This window comes from Myotis myotis, unplaced genomic scaffold (genome assembly GCF_014108235.1).
Source record: "Myotis myotis isolate mMyoMyo1 unplaced genomic scaffold, mMyoMyo1.p scaffold_m19_p_23, whole genome shotgun sequence".
In the NCBI taxonomy this organism is placed as follows: domain Eukaryota; kingdom Metazoa; phylum Chordata; class Mammalia; order Chiroptera; family Vespertilionidae; genus Myotis; species Myotis myotis.
This window is the reverse complement of record NW_023416328.1, coordinates 4409996-4432125: the sequence shown is the minus strand read 5'-3', so window position 1 is coordinate 4432125 and position 22130 is coordinate 4409996. Positions and strand designations below refer to the sequence as shown.

The 22130-nt window shown below is 54.7% G+C and overlaps 1 protein-coding gene across 10 annotated transcripts in view; it reads left to right on the top strand.

The window, feature by feature from the left end:
• CHD2 (chromodomain helicase DNA binding protein 2) overlaps positions 1-16035 on the top strand; it is a 107544-nt gene extending 91509 nt beyond the window's left edge. For all 10 annotated transcript variants that reach the window (XM_036355594.1, XM_036355598.1, XM_036355592.1 and 7 more), the window contains 5 exons: positions 3044-3222; positions 3957-4056; positions 6448-6661; positions 9255-9495; positions 12630-16035. In XM_036355594.1, coding sequence (XP_036211487.1) covers positions 3044-3222; positions 3957-4056; positions 6448-6661; positions 9255-9495; positions 12630-12963 — 1068 coding nt within the window. In that variant the 3' untranslated portion in view covers positions 12964-16035. The remainder of the gene's footprint in view (positions 1-3043; positions 3223-3956; positions 4057-6447; positions 6662-9254; positions 9496-12629) is intronic.
• The last annotated feature ends 6095 nt before the right edge of the window (positions 16036-22130 follow it).

Here is a 22130-nt window from a genome sequence, read left to right as displayed (position 1 = left end):
ATCATCCTCACAGGGGATTTTAGACTTTTACTACGTATGTCTCTAAAGACAGGAATAGTTCCCATAACAGCCAGGCGGTCTCTCTCTGCTTTCTGTGTATTTTTACTACAATAATTATATGACGTAGGCAATTGCCTCCATTTTACATATTAAAGAATAAGGTGGGAAGAGTTAAGGGGCTTGTCCTGGGTCACAGAGCTACAATGTGGAGCAGAGACTTGACCCAGGCAGTTTGGCGAGACCGTGTGGGTCCTGGCCCATCCTCCCACACAGCTTCCATGTGTCCATAACAGCATATAAGATTACTCTCTTGCCCTAACCGGTTTGGCTCAGAGGATGGAGCATCAGCCTGTGGACTGAAGGGTCCCGGGTTCGATTCCGGTCAAGGGCATATACCTGGGTTGCGGGCACATCCCCGGTAGGAGGTGTACAGGAGGCAGCTGATCGATGTTTCTCTCTCATCGATGTTTCTAACTCTCTATCCCTCTCCCTTCCTCTCTGTAAAAAATCAATAAAATATATTTAAAAAAAAAAAAAAGATTACTCTCCACCTTGGGAAGTTTCATGTCAAGGCCACACTGTGTGCGTTCTGTAACGGCTGCTTCTCCCTTCGCTCTGAGTTACGATTTGCACAATTGTATTTTTTCTCCTATTGACGGACATGGGGGTTCTCACAGATGTTCACCGCCACAAATAGGCTGCGGTGAAATAGTAAACGTTTTCTTGTGCCCCGTGTGAGAGCTGCTCTAGAGCGTGCGGCTTGAGCGGGAGCTGGGAGTGGCATTGGGCACGCGCGCCGGGCACTTGGTTAGATGTCGTAGAATTACTCTTCGAGGCCATTGTAGACGTTTGCACGCCTGGCGGGAGTGTGAGTTCAGATCGCTTTCGCAGTCTCAGAAACACTTGGTAGTTTCTGACTTCTTAATTTTGCTCCTCTTCGAAGGGTATGAAATACTGCCTGGTGTTGTAATTGATGATTTATTTTCATATTTATTGGGCGTTTGTGTTTGTAATGAATTGCCTATTTGGGGTAATTTTTCTTTCCTTACCTTTTCTGTAGGAATTCTTTTTTTTTTTATTTTTTAAATATGTTTTATTGATTTTTTATAGAGAGGAAGGGAGAGAGATAGAGAGTTAGAAACATCGATGAGAGAGAAACATCCATCAGCTGCCTCCTGCACACTCCCCACTGGGGATGTGGCCGCAACCAAGGGACATGCCCTTGACCGGAATGGAACCTGGGACCCCTCAGTCCGCAGGCCGACGCTCTAGCCACTGAGCCAAACCGGGTAGGGCTGTAGGAATTCTTTGTACATTCATGATGCTAATCTTTTATCTGTCAGTCCTTACAAGTATCTTCCAGTTTTTGGTATATTTTAATGCTGTCCTTTTTGTAAATTGAAGGACAACACTGAAAAACAGAGATTGTAAGTGTATATACAGCTGTGGGAATGGCCACAATGTTGATGGAAGGGGGTAGGAGGGTCATGATCCTGTCACCTGCCTTCTTGGCTCATTGTACCAGATGCTCAGGGGCTGACAACCATGTCCCACAGGGTTTGTGATCATTTCCTCCTAAGCTCTTAGTTTTGTCTTTATGAAGCTCCTTGTTCTTGGATATTGGACTCTGGAAGTGGTCCCGAAGGTTATCTGATGGCTTGGTAAGCCTCAGGGTCTCACCTCTCTAATTTGTTTTCTGTTGTTCCTGTTAGATACTTCCTCAGAGGCTCTGCAGCCCTAGCTGTCTGCTCACATTTAAAAGTGGAGACTAACCCTCCCATTGGGGGTGCTGAGCATGTGGGCGGGGCTTGATGGACTCTGAGCGTGTTCATTGGTGGGTGATGTGGTGGGGCTGCTTCCTGGGAAACTCACCTGGGTGTCCGTCACTGTCTGGGTATCTCTTTTTGTTGTTGTTGTTAATCCTCAGCCGGGGATACTTTTCCATTGATTTTTAGAGAGAGTGGAAGGAGGGGAAGAGACCGAGAGAGAAACATCGATTGGTTGCCTCCCTCATGTACTCCGGTGGGGGTTAGGGGGCACGGATTGAACCTGCATTCCGGCTATGTGCCCTGGACTGGAATCGAACCCGGGACCTTCAGTCCTCGGGCCAATGCTCTATCCACTGAGGCAAACCGGCTAGGGTAGTCTGGGTATCTCGTATTCTTCGGCAGTCTTTAAAGAACCAGTTTTATCTTTAGCCCTTGCCCCTACTTCTGGAGACACAGAGCTGGCCTCGGGCATTTTGGGATGTAAACGATGTGGTCCTCAGCTCTCTCCGGGGGAGGGGGTGTTGGGGGGCATGAAATACTGACTGGTATTGTAATTGATAATTTATTTTCCTGTTTATTGGGCATTTGTGTTTCCAGTGAATTGCCTGTTCCTGTTCTTGGCCTGTTTGGGGTAGTTTTATCTTTCACTGTTTTGTTGCTATTTACGCTGTCTTTGAGGGCTTACCTCTTTTGTAAGGCAATCAGTCCCTTTACTGTCATTTTAGCAGACGTGGGGACGGGGAGAAAAAGATTCTTGTGTTCAGTTTGCCGTCTTGATCTGGAAGCAACAACCTCCCTTAATGTCTTACAAGCCTAAAGGACTCTGAATAATTTACCCTGCACTTCCAGCTAGCTTGTGACGGGTGGCTTTTAGACCTGTAATTTTGCTTCTCATTTGATCTTCATAAAGGCCTTATGGGATTCTCAGGCCCTTCTGGCAGATGCGGAAACAGAGCAGCATTTTCAGAGACCAAGTAAGGAGTCTGAGTCCTGGCTCCAGGCCAAGCATGTCAAACTCGCAGCCGGCGGGCCGCACGCCTCGTTTAAACAAACGGCGGGCCGCGAGCTGGACATGCTTGCTCTAGGCGGTGGTGCTGGGACGTGCACCCCTGGTGTTTCCGACCTGACATCGTGCCACTGGCCTTACCCTCCTCTCTTTTATCACGGGGCACGGGGCGGGCTGTGCGTGCTCCGGGAACTCGGGGCACAGAGAACAAAGGGGGGCGCGTCCCTGCTGCAGGTGTTCCATGTCCCTGCCCTCCTGACTGTTGCAGTGTAAGGAGAGGATGAGGCCGGTGAAGAAGGCACTGAAGCAGCTGGACAAACCCGACAAGGGGCTGAGCGTGCAGGAGCAGCTGGAGCACACGCGGAACTGCCTGCTGAAGATCGGGGACCGCATCGCCGAGTGCCTTAAAGCCTACTCCGACCAGGACCACATCAAGCTGTGGAGGAGGTAGCCCTCGGGCCGCCGCTGCCCGGTCTGATTTGATCGAATGTGTGAGCGTGTGCGTGTGCGTGTGCGTGTGCGTGCGTGCACACGCGCATTGCTTTGTTTTGGTCTTGTAAACGTGACATATCCACCCCGTGAAATATTTTTTCCAACATAAGACATCTTTTGGCACCATGTCTCTAGCCTTCAGTTTTACTTCCCTGAAATAGTCCACTCCACTGGGACCCATCTTCTCAATCGGTTGGATGACATCATTAATTAATTTTCAAAAATAGATTTTTTCACGTTTATTGATTTCAGAGAGGGAGGGAGAGAGAGAGAAACATGAACGATGAGACAGAATCATGCATCGGCTGGCTGCCTCCTGCTGGCCCCCTCCTGGGGATTGAGCCGTCACCCGGGCATGTGCCACGCACAGATCCCCGACTGCATGTGGGTCCTGAGCTGGGACGTGGCAGGGTCCAGAGTGCGGAAGGTGGAGGAAGACGGGGCCCGAGTTCTGGGTGCCAGCGCGATATTTAGACTGAACCCTGGCTCCAGATTTCCTGCCACTGATAGTAGCGTGTAAAGCTGTAGTATTGAGGCCGAGACCTGAAGAATTTCTTTCTGTCACTTGATTTCTACATTTAGGCAATATTCCACAGCCACGTTCAGTCACTTGCTATCGGTCAAAAGAGAAGAAGAAGTTATTCTCTGAATTTTATAATTGACCAGAACTGTTGTTGTTGTCTTTTTAGGAACCTATGGATTTTCGTTTCCAAGTTTACAGAATTTGATGCTCGAAAGTTGCATAAGTTGTACAAGATGGCTCATAAGAAAAGGTCTCAAGAAGAGGAGGTAAGAGACAAATGTAATCCCAGTTCATTCAAACAGACACCACCAATTCCACAGGCAAAGCCCTTCCTTCCTTGCGGTTTTCCCAGGGAGGTGATGGTGGAGTCACAGTTGTGGGTGTTAGAGGGGCCGCTGGGTCCCTGCCCTCACTGTGCAGAGGGAGGCGCAGGTCAGATGGGTCAGGAGCCCCCTCGGCTGTCCTGCCTTGTCCTGTGCCCCCTTTCCCCTGGGAGCGGTGCAGTTTCTCAGCACGCTCCGCTAGGATCCGCCTACAGCCCCGGCCGGGAAATGCCAGGACATTTACTGGCCTTTCAGACAGTGCCGAGCACTTCTGTCCTGAGGTCATGTATTCACCAGGCTCGCTCTCTCTTTCTCTTTCTTTCTTTAAAAAAAAAAAATGTTTTTATTGATTTCAGAGAGAAAGGGAGAGGGAGAGAGAGAGAAACGTCAATGATGAGAGAGAATCACTGATCAGCTGCCTCCTGCACACCCCATACTGGGGATGGAGCCCTCAACCTGGGCCTGTGCCCTGACCGGGAATCAACCGTGACCTCCTGGTTCATAGGTCAATGCTCAACCACTGAGCCATGCTGGCCTGGTTGGGCCTTTTCTTTCACGTGCACTTGTCTGGTGGTAGCTTACAAATGTCCTGAGGGGTAACGGGACTGTGGCAGGAAACGCCTTTCCTGTGCTTTTCTGGGCCATGGGAACTTGGTGTCCTTCCAGATTTTGTACGTGGTGTCCCAACATGAGAAGGTGCCCACAAGTCGCCCCCCTTTGGTGAGGGGGCGGGCACAGCAGTGACTGGGCCCATGTGCAGGGCAGTGTCCTTGTGCAGACACGTCCACGTGCGGGTCTGCTAACGGAGCACGCAGGCCAGCCTGGGAGGTCACTGCCTCTTCTGCTAACACGCCAGCCCTTGGAAGGTTCCATATCTCTTGTCCTCTGCTGTGACCTCAGCACCCGGTCAAGGCCGGCACAGGGCAGGCGCTCAGCGGCGCTGGTTGCGTGAGCCTGTCCTCCGCCCAGCACTGTGTGGGGCTGAGGAGCAGCACCCTGAAGTAGCTGCTCACTTAATTGTCACGGAAGAAGGTGACGTGTGACGTAGCAGTAAACACAGCAGCGACGCACTGACGTTGCTGAGCGTTAGTGTGAATGTGACAGTATAGGGCGTCTGGCAGAAAGGGCGGGAAGGAACGGAATCGCTGGGAAAGAGTGGAAGTCGGGCGGAGAGTTGGAAACTGGACACGTGATGTGGGTATTGGAAGCTAGTGTACGTTGAGGAACAGAAGCAGTCACCCTGTGAGCGGGGTAGCCATGGCCACAGCCTTTCTGCGGAAGACTCCGTAAGGTTTATCAAACATGCAGGTCTCCCGGTCAGAATTTAGTTTAAGGAAATAATGAAGGATGTAAACCTGTTTGTGGTGGATGACTTCAATGCTCAACAGTAAGAAATAAATCACAACACAGTCATATTGGGAGTATTATTCAACTACAATCAAAATACTGTGGAAATAAGTATTCACGTGATATTTTCACGATACAGTAAGTGAAAAATAATACCAAGCAGTATTTTTGTCTGATACACACATATATTAAAAAACACAAAATGGCTTGGAAAGGCATGGAACAAATTATTCGTATTATTTTTTTGTTGGTGAGACTTTAAGTCACTTACATTTCTTCTTTCTTCCTGCGTTTTCTGACGTTTTGATGGCGAAGATTTTGCGTGTGTGGTGAAGTGGTGGTATTATGCAGACGTTGAGATGTTTAGCTTGATGCCTTTGGAACGGGAGCTAGTTTCCCTGGACTAGTCAGGGGCTGATGCTTAGTTCGCCCAAGAAACTCAGTGGTTTCCACGGAAGAGGAGGGTCTGAGGACGCTGACAGCCCGGGCGCCCGTCCATGGCCCGTGTGGTGACATGTAGCAGCCCACACACATGTTCTTGCAGGTTCTTGTCAGTGCGGTTGGCCTAGACCAGGGGTGGGGAACGTCTGGCCCGCGGGCCATATAAGGCCCATAAAATCATTTGGTCTGGCCCTGCCAAGGCATCAGGGGCGAGTTAATGAAATGTTTGACCAAACAGAGCAGGCTGATTTTTAAGCTGCTCATTTCATATGGCCCGAGAGTGACGTTACAAATATCCACATGGCCCTTGGCAGAGGAAAGGTTCCCCACCCCTGGCCGAGTCGGTCAGAGCAGCAGGTGAGCTCTGAGCTGCCCGCTGTGGGAGCTCAGTGGAAGGGTGAGTAGTTGTGGGAAGAAGGTAGTAGTAGATGGCAGGTCAGAAGCCAGCAGGGGCCAGAGGGGGACACTGGAGGTAGGGACCTTGATGCCGTTCTTGGGCAGCCAGCCTGGGACCCTGAGAGCCTCTGGTGTCCTTTTTGCCTCCAGGAGCAAAAGAAGAAAGATGATGTGATGGGTGGTAAGAAGCCATTTCGACCAGAGGCCTCGGGCTCAAGCCGGGACTCTCTGCTGTCCCAGCCCCACACCCCGCACAGCCTTCACCCTCAGAAGTCTCACCTGCCCTCCTCCCACGGCCCACAGACGCACGGGCACCCGAGGGACAGCTACAACCACCCCAACAAGAGACACTTCAGCAATGCAGGTATGTCATGAATGGGACTTGTTAGCAGAGGCGACAAGAGAACAGTCATTTATGTTCAGAGACAGTAGGTAGGCTTTTGTGCTGTATTTAAAAAAAAAAAAATGCTTTTACTGATATTTAGAGAGAGAAGAAGGGAAAGGGAGAGAGAGAAACATCAGCGATGAGAGAGAACTACCCATCAGCTGCCTGCTGCACGCCCCCTACCGGGGTTTGAGCCCACAACCCAGAAATGTGCCCTTGACCAGGAATCTAATTGACCTCCTGGTTTCTGGGTGGACATTGAACCACTGAGCCACGCCGGCTGGACTGGGCTGAGCTGGGCTGTAGTTTGACCATCATTGTATTGTCCTCTTGGTTTTCTGAATGAGATCATGAAAGAAAGATCCAAAAGGTTGTTCTTTCTGTTTTAATTTGTGTGCGTGGGGCTGGCCACGTGCAATAAAAGGATGTTCTTTCAACTTTGATGAGAACGTAGTCCCCAGAGTACCAAAGGACAAATGATAGACTGAGGGGGACAATTTACATTCTGCATGACAGTTAAATGATTAACTGTTGCTATGGAAAGAGCCCGAGTAAATTGACAAAAAGGGGTAACCTGATAGAAAAATGGAGCATTGTTCATTTTTTTCAGTTCTCAATAGTGATAGATCTTAGTGCATCAATGGGAACACATTTCAGGTTTAATATAAATTGAGGTTGTTCTCCAGCTGTGCATGAATGCTGGCAACTGAGCGAGTTTTGACAACTGTTTAAAGATGGAATGTTGAAGTGTAGGTTTAAAGAGTAAAGCGGGATCGATCTTTGTTATTTGCTTTAAAAAGAGAAAAGAAAAAGAAAAACGGGCCAAGGGTAGGAATACGGAATGCATACGGAAGAGGAAACTCAAATGGCCAGCAGGGCCAGAGGACCGACATTGCTACTAGGGAATGTAAATTAAAGCAACACTAAGCTAACCCATTTTTTTTTCACCCATTCAGATGAGCAAAAACTGAAATGTGATATATACACAAGTTGCTGCGTGTAAATTGCTATAGTCTTTCCAGAAAATAATCTGAAATACTTAAAGCTGTTTCTGGGAGTCTGTCCTGTGGTAATAAAAGCATAACATACACGAGTTCAGCAAAAATCTGGAAATAACTGGAATGTCCATTAACAGGAGAAAGGTCAGATGAGTAATAGGACGTCTCAACTCTCATTATCAGTTACAAAGAACGAGTTGGCTTTACAGAATTAAAAATGAGGGGGAAAAGCAACACACACAACATGGACTTAACCATTTTAAATGACCAGTTTAGTGGCATTTAGTGCATTCATCGCATTGTGCAACCGGTACTTTTATCTAGTTCCAGAACATTCCCATGACCCCCAAGTGGAACCCCATACCTATTAAGTTTCTCCCATCTCCCCTCCTCTCAGCCCCGGCAGACACCAGTCTGTCTTCTGTCTCCCGGGATTTATATATTCTGGACCCTTCTATGTGGAAACATACAATATGTGTCTGAAGTCTCCCACGTGGCAAAATATTTTCAGGGTTCATCCACGTTGTAACGTGTCAATATTCGATTCCTCTTTGTGGCTGAATACTGTTCCGTTGGGTGGATGCACCACAATTTGTTTATCAGCTGGTGGGCGCTTGGTTTTGTTTTTATTTTTGGCTGTTTGTGGAAAACACTGCTGTGGAAATTGGTGTGCAAGTAGGTGAATGCCGGTTTTCAGTGCCTTTAGGTGCATATCTGGGAGTGGAGTTGCTGGGCCGTGTGGTAATCCGGTGTTAAACTTTCTAAGGAACCACCCACCCCTGTTTTTCGTTGGGAATTTTTGAATCCTGTGCGGTGCAAGCATGGAGAGGGACGTGGAAGCTTGCACACCACGGCCGTTGCTCTGCCGCTGTCTGCTTCTCCAGCCGTGTCCTCAGCCTGAGCTCAGAGTCACAGGGCACCCCAGTGTCTGCAGAAGTCAGCCCTTCCCTCTCTGAGGTCTTCTGCTCTTCGGAATCTTATTCCTTCTAGTCCTGATTTTTGCTTTGCTGGCTTTTTGATGTCTTTAAACAGGTTCTTTTTTTGTTTATCTGGCCTTTTAAAAAATAGTGTATTTTTATTGATTTTGGAGAAGAATGGAGAGGGAGAGAGAGATAGAAACATCAATGATGAGAGAGAATCACTGATCGCCTGCCTCCTGCACGCCCCCCACTGGGGATCGAGCCCACAACCCGGGCATGTGCCCGGACCGGGCATCGAACCGTGACCTCCTGGTTCCTAGGTCAATGTTCACTTACTGAGCCACGCAGGCCGGGCTAATGTTTGCTTTGTGAGTGACATCTCATTTTAATGCTCGGACCCAGGTAGGAAGGTGAGCAGGTGGACAAAAAGAAGCAGTGGTTCTTAAGATTTCAGAAGGAGAGAGGCGGGGAATTTTCTTGTGCCTTAAAATTTGGGGAAGCGTGGTAGGACTCGTTACTGGTGTGTGAGCAGCAGCAACAAGGAGGACATTCGATGCCTGTGTATACCACATGTCAGCCTCTCAGTTTGAACTGCAGTGGACGTGGAACCTGGTCCCCCCCTCGCAGTCATGAGACACGCTTGCTTTTCCACAGATCGAGGAGACTGGCAGCGGGAAAGGAAGTTCAACTACGGCGGTGGCAACAGCAACCCGCCCTGGGGGAGCGACCGGCACCACCAGTACGAGCAGCACTGGTACAAGGACCACCACTACGGGGACCGGCGGCACATGGACAGCCACCGTTCCGGCTACCGGCCCAACAGCCTGTCCCGGAAGAGGCCCTACGACCAGTACAGCGAGCGAGACCACCGGGGACACAGAGACTATTACGACAGGTATGCAGAGCGACACCGAGCTGCCTGCTGCCCGGAGCCTCGCCGTGTATAAGGGGGAGGACGGGCGGCACGTGCACGAAGGTGTTTATCTCGGCCCGTGCCCAGACGTGGTCCCAAGATGGAGCCAGTGTCCGTGCCATCGCGGCACCTTCGCAGTGTTGGGAGGGATCGGGGTGTAGGCAGCTGACGCCGTGCTGGCGGGACGGTTGATCGATAGCAGGGACTTCGGAGTTTCTCTAGGGGCTGAGGAAGAGGTGGGTGGGGCTGTGATGCTTGGTTTGGGCCCTGAATCGTCAGCCAAGCAGAGCGATGGGTTAGGCCTCACGGGCCCAGGCCCAGGCCCAGGATGGGCACCCAGACGAAGAGTGGAAGTTGGGAGGCCTCCAGTGCCAGGTGTACGTTTCAGTCTGTGGCTCGTAAGGAACCCTGTGGCCTCTAGCTTCCTCGCGTCTGCACTCCAGGGAGGCCCCCTGCAGCGCCCTGAGCTGCTGCGTGCAGAGCTGTGGTTTGCCTCCATCCTGGGAGCTCCAGCTGCCGCGGTTCTGCTCGCACCCAGGCTCTCGGCTCGGGACGTCTGCTGGGCTTCGGTCTCCCCTTCCCTGCACGGAGGCCTGGGAACGGCTGCAGCAGCGAGCGGGGCGGCGACAGGCTCATCGCATGAGCTCCCCCCTCCTCAGGAACCACTGGTGTTCGCTGCCTTACATCCGACGTGGTGTCTTGAAAACCTGTGTTGCATACGTTTTGTCTGTTTCTAGTTGTTTCCGGCAGGAGGGTCCGTCTAGCCCCCTGCCCTCCACCTGACTGCAGCCTGAAGTCACCATCCACCTCTTTCTCTTTCTCTGTCCTTATAGAGGTGAAACTCACACAGCCTAAATGAACTCTTTTATTTATTTTTAATATGTTTTTGTCAATTTCAGAGAGAGGAAGAGAGAGGGAGAGATAGAAACATCGATGATGAGAGAGAATCATGGGTCGGCTGCCTCCTGCATGCCCCCCACTGGGGATCAAGCCCGTAACCCGGGCATGTGGTCTGACCAGGAATCAAACTGTGACGACCTGGTTCATAGGTTGACGCCCAACCACTGAACCACACCGGCCAGACATAATTACCTATTTTAAAATGAATAGTTCAGTGACATTTGTACAACCACCGCCTCTATCGAGTTCCAAAGCACTGTCATCACCCCAGAGAAAACCCCGGAACCATTAGCAGTCAGTCTCCATTCTGCCTTCTCCCTAGCTCCTGGCAGCTACCAGCATGTACTCATTCTTTGGAATTCATTCTGGATATTTTGCATAAATGGAATCAGTCAAAATGTGGCCTTCTGTGACTGCCTTCTTTGAACACTCAGCCTATAGAGCAATGATGGCGAACCTTTTGAGCTCAGCGTGTCAGCATTTTGAAAAACCCTAACTTAACTCTGGTGCCGTGTCACATATAGAAATTTTTTGATCTTTGCAACCATAGTAAAACAAAGACTTATCTTTTTGATATTTATTTGATATATTTAAATGCCATATAACAAAGAAAAATCAACCAAAAAAATGAGTTCGCGTGTCACCTCTGACACGCGTGTCATAGGTTTGCCATCACTGCTGTAGAGGCTCATCCACATACATCTACACATATCAGACTTTATCCCCTTTTTTGCTGAATCACATTCCATTGTACTTAGGTGCCGCCTTTTGCGTATCCGTTCGCCCATTGGGGGGCGTCTGAGTTGTTTCCACCTTTCGGCTGTTGTGAATAGCGCTGCTGTGAACCTGGGAGTGGACTCGTTAGTCATGCGGTGCTTCTATGTTTACCTTTTTAGGAACCACCTAGCTCCTTTTCCATAGAGGCCGAGCCACTTTGCATTCCCACCAGCAGAGTGTGAGAGTTCCAATTTCCCCCTTTGCCAGTACTAGTTTTCTGGGTTTTTAAAAAATGCAGCCATTCTAGTGGGTGGGAGCAGTATCTCATTGTGGTCTTGGTTTGCATTTCTCTAATGATTCACGTGCATTAAGGATGGTGAGCATCTCTTCATGTGTTTTAGACAGATGTTTGCCAAAGTCTCTCACCCACACAGTGGGGCCTTGACTTACGAGTTTAATTCGTTCCGAGACCAAGCTCGTTAACTCAAATTACTCTATCAGCTCAATGCAAAAAATCGGCCGAGAGACAGCTGGTATCTCGAAAAGCTCGTTAGTCGGGACACTCGTAAGTCAAGGCCCCACTGTATTTGAATTGGATTGCCTTTTTGTTGTTGATTTGTAACAATTCTCTTCTATCAGGATAACAAGCAGTTGACCATGGTCCTGCGTAAAACATTTACTATTTTTTGCATTGAGCCAAATTAAAAAACAAACATGTTTATTGATTTTTAGAGAGAGAGCGAGGGAGAGAGAAAGAGAAACATCTATGTGAGAGTGGAACATCGACTGGCTGCCTCCCACACTCCCCCTTAGGGGGATCAAGCCCGCAACCCGGGCATGTGTCCTGACTAGGAATTGAACCGGCAGCCTATCGGTGCACGATGCTTAACCACGGAGCCACACCGATGAGGGCCCAGTTTGTAAAATAATTAGCCCTTCACCTGTGGCTGAATATTTAGGTTGATCGTAGCTTTTGCTGTTGCTCAGAAGTTCCAGAATCAGCCCTGTGGCTGTTTTTCTCCTGGGCTGGGCCATGGAGCATGGAAATGCGTGGGGATCTTGCCAGTTTTCCGCAGGGAGAACGCGTGTCCAGAACCACCAGTGGTTCACGTGCTGCTGGTTTCATGGCTGCTTCATGAGGCTGTGTCGCTTTGCCAATGAGTACAAAATGGCCCTTTGTGGTTACTTTCAAAATATATATATATATTTTTTATTGCTTTCAGAGAGGAAAGGGGAAGGGAGAGAGAGAGAGAAATATCAGTGATGGGAGACAAGCATTGATCGTCTGCCTCCTGCTGGGAATCGAGCCCGCATGTGCCCTGACCGGGAATCGAACCGTGACCTCCTGGTTCAGAGGTCGACGCTCAACCCCCGAGCCAGGCTGGCGGGCGGTCACTTTTGGTTTTGGTTCCAGGTGATGTGAGGCCTGAGGAAGAGCCCTGGACAAGGAAGGGGGCGCCTGGCCGTGCTCCCAGCTGATCCTTGCGTCTCTGTTGCAGGCACCACCACGACTCCAAGCGGAGGCGATCGGATGAGTTCAGGCCCCAGAACTACCACCAGCAGGACTTCCGGCGGATGTCTGACCACCGCCCCCCGATGGGCTACCACGGCCAGGGACCCTCAGACCATTACCGCTCTTTCCACACAGACAAATTGGGGGACTACAAACAGCCCCTGCCCCCGCTGCACCCCGCCGTCTCCGATCCTCGCTCGCCCCCTTCTCAGAAATCTCCTCACGACTCCAAGTCCCCCCTGGATCACAGGTCTCCTTTGGAGAGATCCCTAGAACAGAAAAACAACCCAGATTATAACTGGAATGTGCGGAAAACATAGAGGGCAGCCCGGGAGGAAGGGGAGAGCAAGCGTCCTCGCGCACCCGGATGATTGTGGTCTGATCCAGCGGGAGCCCGTTACCTAGACCAGTAAGTGGAGATTCTGGACACGCTGCTGCCGCCAGCTCGCCGGCTGAGGGGCGCCTGCCTCCGGGAGTGGGGGCTCGGTCTGGTCGCCCCTCCTGCTCGAGGCACCCCATCCGTTCCAGCCTGCTCTGGCCTCCCACTGAGGGGTGCTCGGAGGAAGAGTGACTTTTGTGTCCCAGCCTCACGGCTGTTTCCCCAGGGAGGGAGGAAGGGATCTTAGGTGCGAATGTTTCATTGTGAGGGTCCCCGCCCAGGCCTTGGGCACGGGGTCCGGGGAGGAAGGCGTGTGTGAGGGCCGCCGGGCCTGCTGGACCGTGCGTGGTGTGGGTCCCGGTGACCCACGATGCTGCTGATGGGAGGGGGGCGGGGGGTCGAGTGGGTGGGGTCTCACGTCATAGGACTTGAAGGGGGGGAGCAGGTGCACCCCCTGAATGTGTTCTGGGGACAAGTGATCCCCTGGGCCTCTTGATGTGACACCTGCTAACGTTGCAGGGGGTGGGGGGCAGAGAGGGGAGCAGCTCGCCGTGGCCCCTTCCCCACAAACACTAATTTTCCCACGCTGTCTGTACATTTCAAAGCTGCGGCCTCCCGGGCCTGCTGGGCCGGGGAGCGAGGTCGGTGCGAGGTCTTGAGGGCTGAGTCTGGAGAAGGCGTGGGTCCGGCTGGGTTGGGAGTGGGCAGGGTGGGGGGCATGTGGCCGGAAGTGAGTCCCTGCGGATTTCTGATTCCTGGGACAGGAAGTAAAACTCCAGGGCCCGGTGGTGGGGGTGGGGGGGCAGAGGCAGGCCTGCTGGTGGGAGGGGGTGCCCGTGCAGGTGGGAGCAGGTTCCCCAGGGGGGTGGCAGTGCCAGCAAGTGGGGGAGCTCTCCGTGTTGTGCTAGGTCAGCATTTGCCGATTGCATTTTAGTTCCCTTTGCAGAGTTGAAAGAAGCGATGACAGAGTCACATCTCCTGAGAGCATGGGGGGGAGGGGCCGACGAGAAGTCGGTTGTTACCTGTGTTGTCATTGGAACTGAATCAGCTTCTTTTAGAATGAGCTCAGCTAAGTTAGAGGCCGAGTCCTTTCTTCCCACGACAGGCGTCCAAGGACAGGTGACTGAGCTGCAGGCAGTGCGCGGAGGCTGGGAGGCAGGTGTCGTGTCCGTTACGCAGGCTCCTGTCACGTTCCCGAGCCGGGCCTGCTGTCCCCTTCGCTTTCCACGTCTTGTCAGTATTGTGAGTGCAGCCCAGGCCTTCCTGGATGGAGACAGGAAACCGCCTGGAATGTGGCCCGGCCGGAGCTGGTGAACCCCTCCAGGGGGCGTGCGCAGCATTAGCCTCCCGGGACTGGCCTGTGGGCGCTTCCTAAAATCACTCCCCCTTCCTCGCCTGGCCCCCGGGCAGCACCATTGATGCCTTTGCTAACGAGCCCCGAGTTGCATCCCGCTGAGGGAATCAGGCGTGGCTTTGGTGGCCGTGTGGCTTCAGTGGCTGCGTGGCTTCGGTGGCCACGTGGCTTCAGTGGCCATGGCTCCCTGCTGCACAGAGCACCCCAGACCTGGCCAGAGGAGAGTCCGGGTCCTCGCAGCTGGTGCTGGGGTCAGTGGCCCACCACCTCCTCACTACCGCCTCCTGGTACTTAGTTGGGGTTCTTCACGCCAGGCGTGTGCCCGGCATGCCCTGAGGCAGAGCCCGAGGACGGCCCGGAGGCCCTGGCTGCAGCCATCCTCCGGGAGGCGCTGTGACCACTCAGTGTGTGGGGGGTGTGGATCAGGTCTCGGCTTTGGCCACCACCCTCAGCTCCTTGCTGACGATTCTAACCCTGCCCCATGTTTGAGTTGCCCCGGGCACAGAGGAAGGTGGGGTTGGCCTGCCAGGGCCTGGAGTGAAGGGGGTGGGCGGGCAGGGATGAGCCCCAGCGCCTTCCCCTGCGGGACGTGGGGTCACCTCACATCCTCGGGAGGCACGGGGTTTCCTTTCACTCCGAAGAGGCCCGTCGGAGGCCCTGCGTGTCAGTCAGGGACTTTCATTGTCAGTGGGAGATGTGAGTTATTCCCAAAGATGTCGCATCATGAGGACAAAGGGACCCCCTCTTGTTTGCAGTGAGGACTCTGAGTGCCATATGATGTAGCAAAAGGCAGTATCGGCCAGATCAGTGTTAGCTCGATTATCGAATTGCAGTATCCCCATGTGAGCATCTGCTGGAGGTGCGCAGTGTGTCTGCAGGGCGTGCGGGAGGCGGGAGGCGGGAGGTGGGAGGCCCCTCCTCAGGGACCCGAGTCGGTGTGAATGCTGTGCACTCAGATTAAACCCCAGATTTGCACAGGGGGGACCTCTCTCCCTGTGGGTGGGGGAGGCTGCCCGGGAACCTGTGAGGATGGTTTCCATGGCGCCCGGCTTGGACAGATTGCAGAATTGGGAAGAAATAGCAGGATTGAGGCGGAGGGAGGCAGCCTCACCTGAAACCCGAACATAAACAAGGATCAACACGGTCTCCCGTCGCCCTGGAAACGGACCCACGAACCCAAAGTCCCCTGGAGAGACCCAGCCAGGCTCCGAGGGGCCCTCCTGAGGGCCCAGCTCCCCCTGCTGTCCTTCCCTGAGCCCCCCCTGGGAAGCCAGACCCTTCCCACATCGGCCTGGTGTCCGATCGCTGCATCGGGACGTGCGGTGCAGACGAGGTAATTCTCACGGTGATGGCGACGGCGACGCTGAAATCCCGCAGACCAAACGCCCGGCCCAGGCCGCCCGCTTGTCGGGGGCCGCCTCGGGCGAGGAGCGCCAGGCCGCAGGCCCAGGCTGCTTGGTCCCATCTGCGCCCCCCGCGTTCGGGGACAGGTGGTTTTTTTTTTTTCTTTCTTTCTTTCTTGTAAAATTGTGGACTTTTCAAACCTGTTGACTACACAGTAATTAATTTATATTTGTGAGAAATGCCACGGTCCTGGTGATTTCTGATGTAAATAATGTTGTTTATAGAGTATGTATTAAATTTTCCTACATTGTAAAATGCTGCATGTTTCATCCTTGGATAGTGAAAGGGTTCCCTGGGGTTTTTAGAATCGGGCGAAGGTGATGCAGTGCATGGGGGCGAGCTGGGACTGGCCGCACCTTTTACGTGTGTTTTTCCCTGCACAGCACCCCCTGCTGTTGGGACCGCGACCTCACACCACGCGATTCTAAGGCTTCCCTGAGTGGCCATGGCCAAGGTTGTCTCTGAGCAGCTCTAGCCGGTCGCCTGCCTCCCGCGCTCGGTGAGATGGCCTGGGGGAGCCGCAGGTGACCGGGGGTGCCCCTGACGACCCGTGCCCATCCACACGGGTCCCCCCAGCCCCTCTCTCCATAGGAAACAAAAACACCGTGTCTGCCAGCCCGCGGCCCGGCCCCGAGGGCGAGTTAACAGTCGGGTTATATATTCTTGAAGGGAGGGAGCGAGCATTTTATAATGGAAACACTGACACGAATGTTAGCTCTAGCAATTTGGCACGGGGCAGGCCCAGCGCCGGCCGGCCTGTGAGGCCCAGACAGAGGAAGGGAGGCCCCGGCGAGCGGGCGGGGATCCCGGCCGAGCAGGGGCTAGAAGCCGGCCAGACCCAGGGTGGTTTTCTGATACTTCAGTGACCAGGACACCAAACTCCTCATCTCTATGGCTCTTCATTCTTGGGACGTCCAGACCTCGGGGCCTCGCTAGGAGTGGCCTGAGCTCGCAGGAGAGCCAGGGGTTTACTGCACGTAGTTCATAGCGAAAGACTCGAAGAAGCCCTGGCCGGTGTGGCTCAGTGGATAGCGCGTCGGCCTGTTGATTCCGGTCAAGGGCACGTACCTCGGTGGCAGGCTCCTCCCCGGCCCGGGTCCTGGTCGGGGCACGTGCAGGAGGCAGCCCATCGATGTGTCTGTCTCACATCGATGTTTCTCTCTGTCTTTCCCTCTCTCTTCCACGCTCCCTAAACACCAATGGAAAAAGATCCTCGGGTGAGGATTGAAAAAAAGAGGGAAAAAGAAAGACTCAGAGAAGAGTTGAGGTCCATCGGCCGTGTTGCAATTCACACCCGGCTGGGCCGACCTGGGGAGACTTAAGAGCAAGTGCTGCAATCATCGGCTTGTTATGATTTGCAATAGCAACGGAGCTGCCCAGCTTCTCAGCGGCCTCCTGCCAACGCCTGCCTTTTACTGGAAGGAGGCGGCTCCACACACGCCCCCCCCCCCCCCCCCCGTCCTCTCCCCGCCCCCCCAACTCCAGGCCAGGCCTCGCACGTCTGGCATGGACGCAAGCCCTCCATTAGTGCCAGCAGAAAGGTCACCAAATGAAACGCAAGGCCCTGCCGTGTGCCAGGCCAGCCTGAGCTGCGATTCCGACCTGCGGCTCTTAAAGGAGCAGGGCCCAGCCGGTCCTAACTGAGGCCCTGGACCAGCCCTCTGTCCTGCAGAACCCTGGGCCCTGGCGGCCCCTGCCCCGTGCAGCTGGCGGCCCCTGCCCTCCGTGGCCATGTGACCTGGCTTTGTGTGGGCGCGTGGACCAGTCCGTGACCTGGGCTGCTCACCTCCGAGACAGAAGAAGCAGCAGCTACTCAGGGCCAGTGGCCCATGGAGGGTTCACACATGGTCTCATTTTGTTTGTTGGTTTTTAACCATTTTTTAAAAAATAAATCTTTATTGTTGGGGTATTCCAGAGGTGGTCCTTCCCCCCATCTTTTTGTTTCTTTCATGAATGAAGAGCGAACGGTTGTTAATGACGCTCGGTTCCCGATGACCACATGCGCCCTGATGGCCCGCGGGGCGGGGATGCTGGGAGGGCCGAGTAGGGGGTCCAGGTTGCCCCATTCGGTCCTTCCCTGCGTGTGGCTGGGCAGGTGGCCTTGTCATCCTTTGCACACGGAGGAGGCAGCTTCTAGGGTTCATGAGGTGTTTTTTCTTTAAATTTTTTAAATTCTTGATTGTTTAAAATATTATATAAGTCTCCTTTTTCCCCCTCTCCCCGGCCGTCCCCCCCACCCCCCGGTTTATGTCCATGGGTCATGCTCATTTGCATGCATACAAGTCCTTTGGTTGATCTCTTACCCCTCACCCCCCCCCCCCGCTTTCCCTCATAATGGGTTGGACAGTCTGTCCGATGCTTCTGACTCTGGTTCTGTGGTTCATGAGGTTTTTGAGTGAGAGCAGAAGCATGCGAGGGGCAGGTTTCTACACCCTGAGGGCCACCAGGAGGGTGATATGTCCCTCAGTCCTGGCTGAGAGAGGTGGGGTCAGGGAGGGGCGGTCTGGGAAGGGGGGAACGGAACTTGCTGGCCTCCAGGGCGGGCCCCCCTGGCAGGGTGCCCCAGCAGCCTTCACCCCAGAGCCATCCCACAAAGCCCAGCTCCCCGAGGCCCAGGGAAGAGGCCTGCTCTAGGGCACATGGAACCCCAGGTCCAGCCTGAACCTTCACGGAGCTCAGGACGGGGGCCGTACAGCTGGGCCCAAACAAAGTATTTCCCGGGACCCGGACCCTGAGCCTCTCCTGAGGGCCCAGCCGTGTTCTCAGAGGAGCTGAGGCCACAGGCCGAACAGACCAGGAGGCGGCCTGCGCTCTGAGCAGAGGATTGTGGAGGCAGACCCACGACGAAAGGACAAAAGTCAGGTGAGGAAAGATCCCGGGAGGAGAGACCTGGGGGAGGTGGGTGGGGGGCCAGGGTGCTGGTCGCCGCGGGCGGGCGGACTGTGGGAGGGCGGGGCTGGCCTGGGAGCTGGCAGCCCGGGTGTGAACCAGTGCTCTGTCCCTGCAGTTACAGAGAAGGCAGGCTGTGGCGGGGTGAGCGAGGCTGTCTGTGTTTGGGGATCGGCTCCATCCCCCAGTGCATGTGGTTCTAGAACAACTCCAGCAGAGGGCGGCAGGCGCCCGCAGACGGCCTGCCCGGCCGGCAGGCTCAGCCCTCATCCCCTTGCCCGGTGGGCGCTCCCGGGGGCTGCAGAGCCAGTGGAGAAAGCTCATCCCTGCAGAAATGGCACAGGACAGGGCAGGGACCAGGAGAGGGGCAGAGGCTGCAAGGTGAGGCCAGGGCGCAGTGCTGACAGCTGTGTCCCAGCCCCCTTCGGGCCTCACCCTTAACCTCCAGCCAGGGGTGCACAGGCTTCTGCCCCCTCTGGGCCCAGCCTCTCCCCCCTCCCACGCGTGAGGCAGCCCGAGGACCCCCCGGAGTTACAAGGCTCAGGCATCCCTGCCGCCCCCCATGACCCTCGCCTCAACTCTTAGATTCCTGGCCAAGTGCTCCTGTGACCTCAGGTGCCTGAGCCAGACCTCCGCCCCAGGCCTCTGCCCTCCCCCCCCCTCCCCTGTCACCTCTGATGCATCTGCCGAGTCTTGTTCGTGGTCACGATTCAGTTCAAGCCTAGTTCCCTCGGAGCCGCCGCCCTGGGACCTGCTGTCCTGGTTCCCATGCCTGCCCGTTCCTTCCCTGGGGCCATCGGAGCCCCTGGAACTCTGATGGCGCCCCCCCGCCCCCCTCCTTGTCACAGCTGTCTCCCCAGCAGGCCAGGGTGCCCTCTATTGTCATTTTTATTTTTTTGTATTGATTGCAGAGAGGAAGGGAGAGGGAGAGACAGAAGCATCCATGATGATGAGAGGGAATCATGGATCGGCTGCCTCCTGCACGCCCCCTACTGGGGATGGAGCCCACAACCCGGGCATGTTCCCTGACCGGGAATCGACCTCCTGGTTCATAGGTCGACGCTCAACCACTGAGCAACACCGGCCGGGCTCCCTCCCAACCTCTGACCCCCTTCTTTGTCGCGATGGGGCATTCCATGACACAACCATGAGTTTAAGGACTTGTCTCTGCAAAGAGAATGCGAGGTAGCCTGCTCCGCTCCCCCAGCACGAGTGGTCGCGAGAGGGTTGTGGGCCGAGTAAAGGCACATACGTGCGGGCGGAAGGTGGTGGTGGTGGGGGGACCGCCGTTTCTGGGGGCCTCCCTGGGCCGCACCAGCGCCAGGTGCCAGGCGGGTTAGGAGCGTGAGCTCATCGCGTTTCTAGAGTGACCTGGGGAGGTAGGTCCTCGTAATTCCATTTTACAAATAAGGCAGCTAAGCCTCCAAAAATCCAAGGCGGACCACACAGCAAGCGGCGGGCAGAGCCAGTTGGAGCGCCAAGTCCTCCTGCCGCCCGAGACCACCCCCTGCGCCCCGCCGCTCCCTGCCTGGCACCCCTCGGATGAGCCCCACTCCTGCCGCTCACCCCCCCCCCACCCGTGTTCTAATTCTCTTCACCCCAGGGTGGGCCCCCTTGCTTATATAAATGCCCCTCATTTGCTTCTAATAGCTTTCTCTCCTGTCTTCTCCTTATAAATTCGCCCACCAGGGGCTCCAAGATCCTGGGGATGGAGAGGGGCCTGGGCCTCCATCTGCAGATGCGTTTGCTGTGGGCTGACTGGCCGCGGGGACCCTGCACCCACCCAGCCCAGCCCGCCGTGGGCCCCATGTGGCCCCAGACTGTGTTCCACACGCACATGACAAGCACATGTAATGTTCACGGGTGCAACTGGTAGCAAGGTGCTGGGGACAGAATCCCCGCCTGAGTGGAGGGTCCTGACCCAACGCCAAGCCGGGAATATTCCTGGCAGGGAACGTAGCATTTTCATCTGATGGTGAACAAGGTTGTTCAAAAAAAAAATCCCGTGTGCCCGGCTTCTCAATCATCTGTTCTGTGCGGGCCAGGTGCCCAGGGCTGTGCCCCCTCCATGGTTTCTTCATCCTGGTTACTGGGGGGGGGGGGGGGGGCAGGGCCACGGGTACCGACAGTTTGGGCGACCGGGTAGGCCGCGTGGGTATGTTCTGGCCTTGCTCCGTCCGTTCCCAAGCCCAGACCACCAAGTTTTCTAAGGAAATAGAAGAGTGGGGTTCTGGAAAGGTCCCCCTATTTTCAGCCTTTCTCTGGAGGTTGGGACCGGTGCGCATGCTCATTCCGGATTCCTCCCCTTGCTGGCCGTTGGGTTCACGTCCCTCCTGAGCACCCAGGCCCTGTGCGGCCCTCTCCCTCCTCCTCCCACCCACGGCCTGTGTCACTCCACCACTCCTGCCCCCGAGCTGACAGGCCCCGGCCCCAGCACTGAGCAGGGACGAACTCACTGAGTCGCCACCAGCCCTAGGGGACAGGCACGTCTCACGTGACAGAGGTGGGCATGGAGGCTCAAGGAGGGTGAGAGACTCACCCCGGGTCACACAGGTAGGAACGTGGATGGATGTGGCCTGGCTTCCCTGGGCTGCTCCTCAGACTCGTGGCGTTGAGTGCTGAGAGCAGGAACGGACCGAAGCTGTACGCCTTGGCCCCGCCCTGGCTAAGGAATCTTGGGCAAGTCAACTCACAGCGAGCCTCCATTTCTTCATCTGTGAAATGGGCGCGAATGTGTCTCTGGCTCAGTGGGTCGTTTTACACTGCAGTGGATCTCAACCTTCTGGCCCTTTAAATACAGTTCCTCCTGTTGTGGTGACCCAACCATAAAATTATTTTCGTGGCTACTTCATCACTGTCATGTTGCTCCTGTGATGAATCGTCATGTAAATATCTGATATGCAGGATGGTCTGAGGCAACCCCTGTGAAAGGGTCGTTCGACCGCCAAAGGGGTCGCGACCCACAGGTTGAGAACCGCTGTGTTACAGGATGACATGGAGTGACCGCCAGCAGGAACCTGGCCCCGAGCAAGCCTTGGCCCTCCTCACACTGATGGGTGGTGCCCCCCGTGGGTCACATGTGACCGGGGGGATGTGGGGTGGGGGTGGGGGCAGTGACAGGCCCAGGCCTGAGCTTCCAGACTGACCGCCGAGATGGAGTCATCCTGGGTCTCAGGCCAGCCCACCCGAGGCCCCCGAGGGCATGTGGTCCTTCCGCAGGGTGCCCGCCCGTGTGTCCTTGAGACGGTCCCAGCCTCAGGGCCAGGGGACCGGACCCTCCCGCCCACATGCAGCTCGTCGCGAGGATAAAGAGTAATTTTAGAGGAGCAGGGGCTTTGGTGGTGAAGTTGCTACATCCTCTGCACACATTTACAACACAGGCACACACACATGCACACACGCATGCACACACACGCACATGCTAACTGCCCCCCATTACACTGTCAGGGGACACGCGCCAC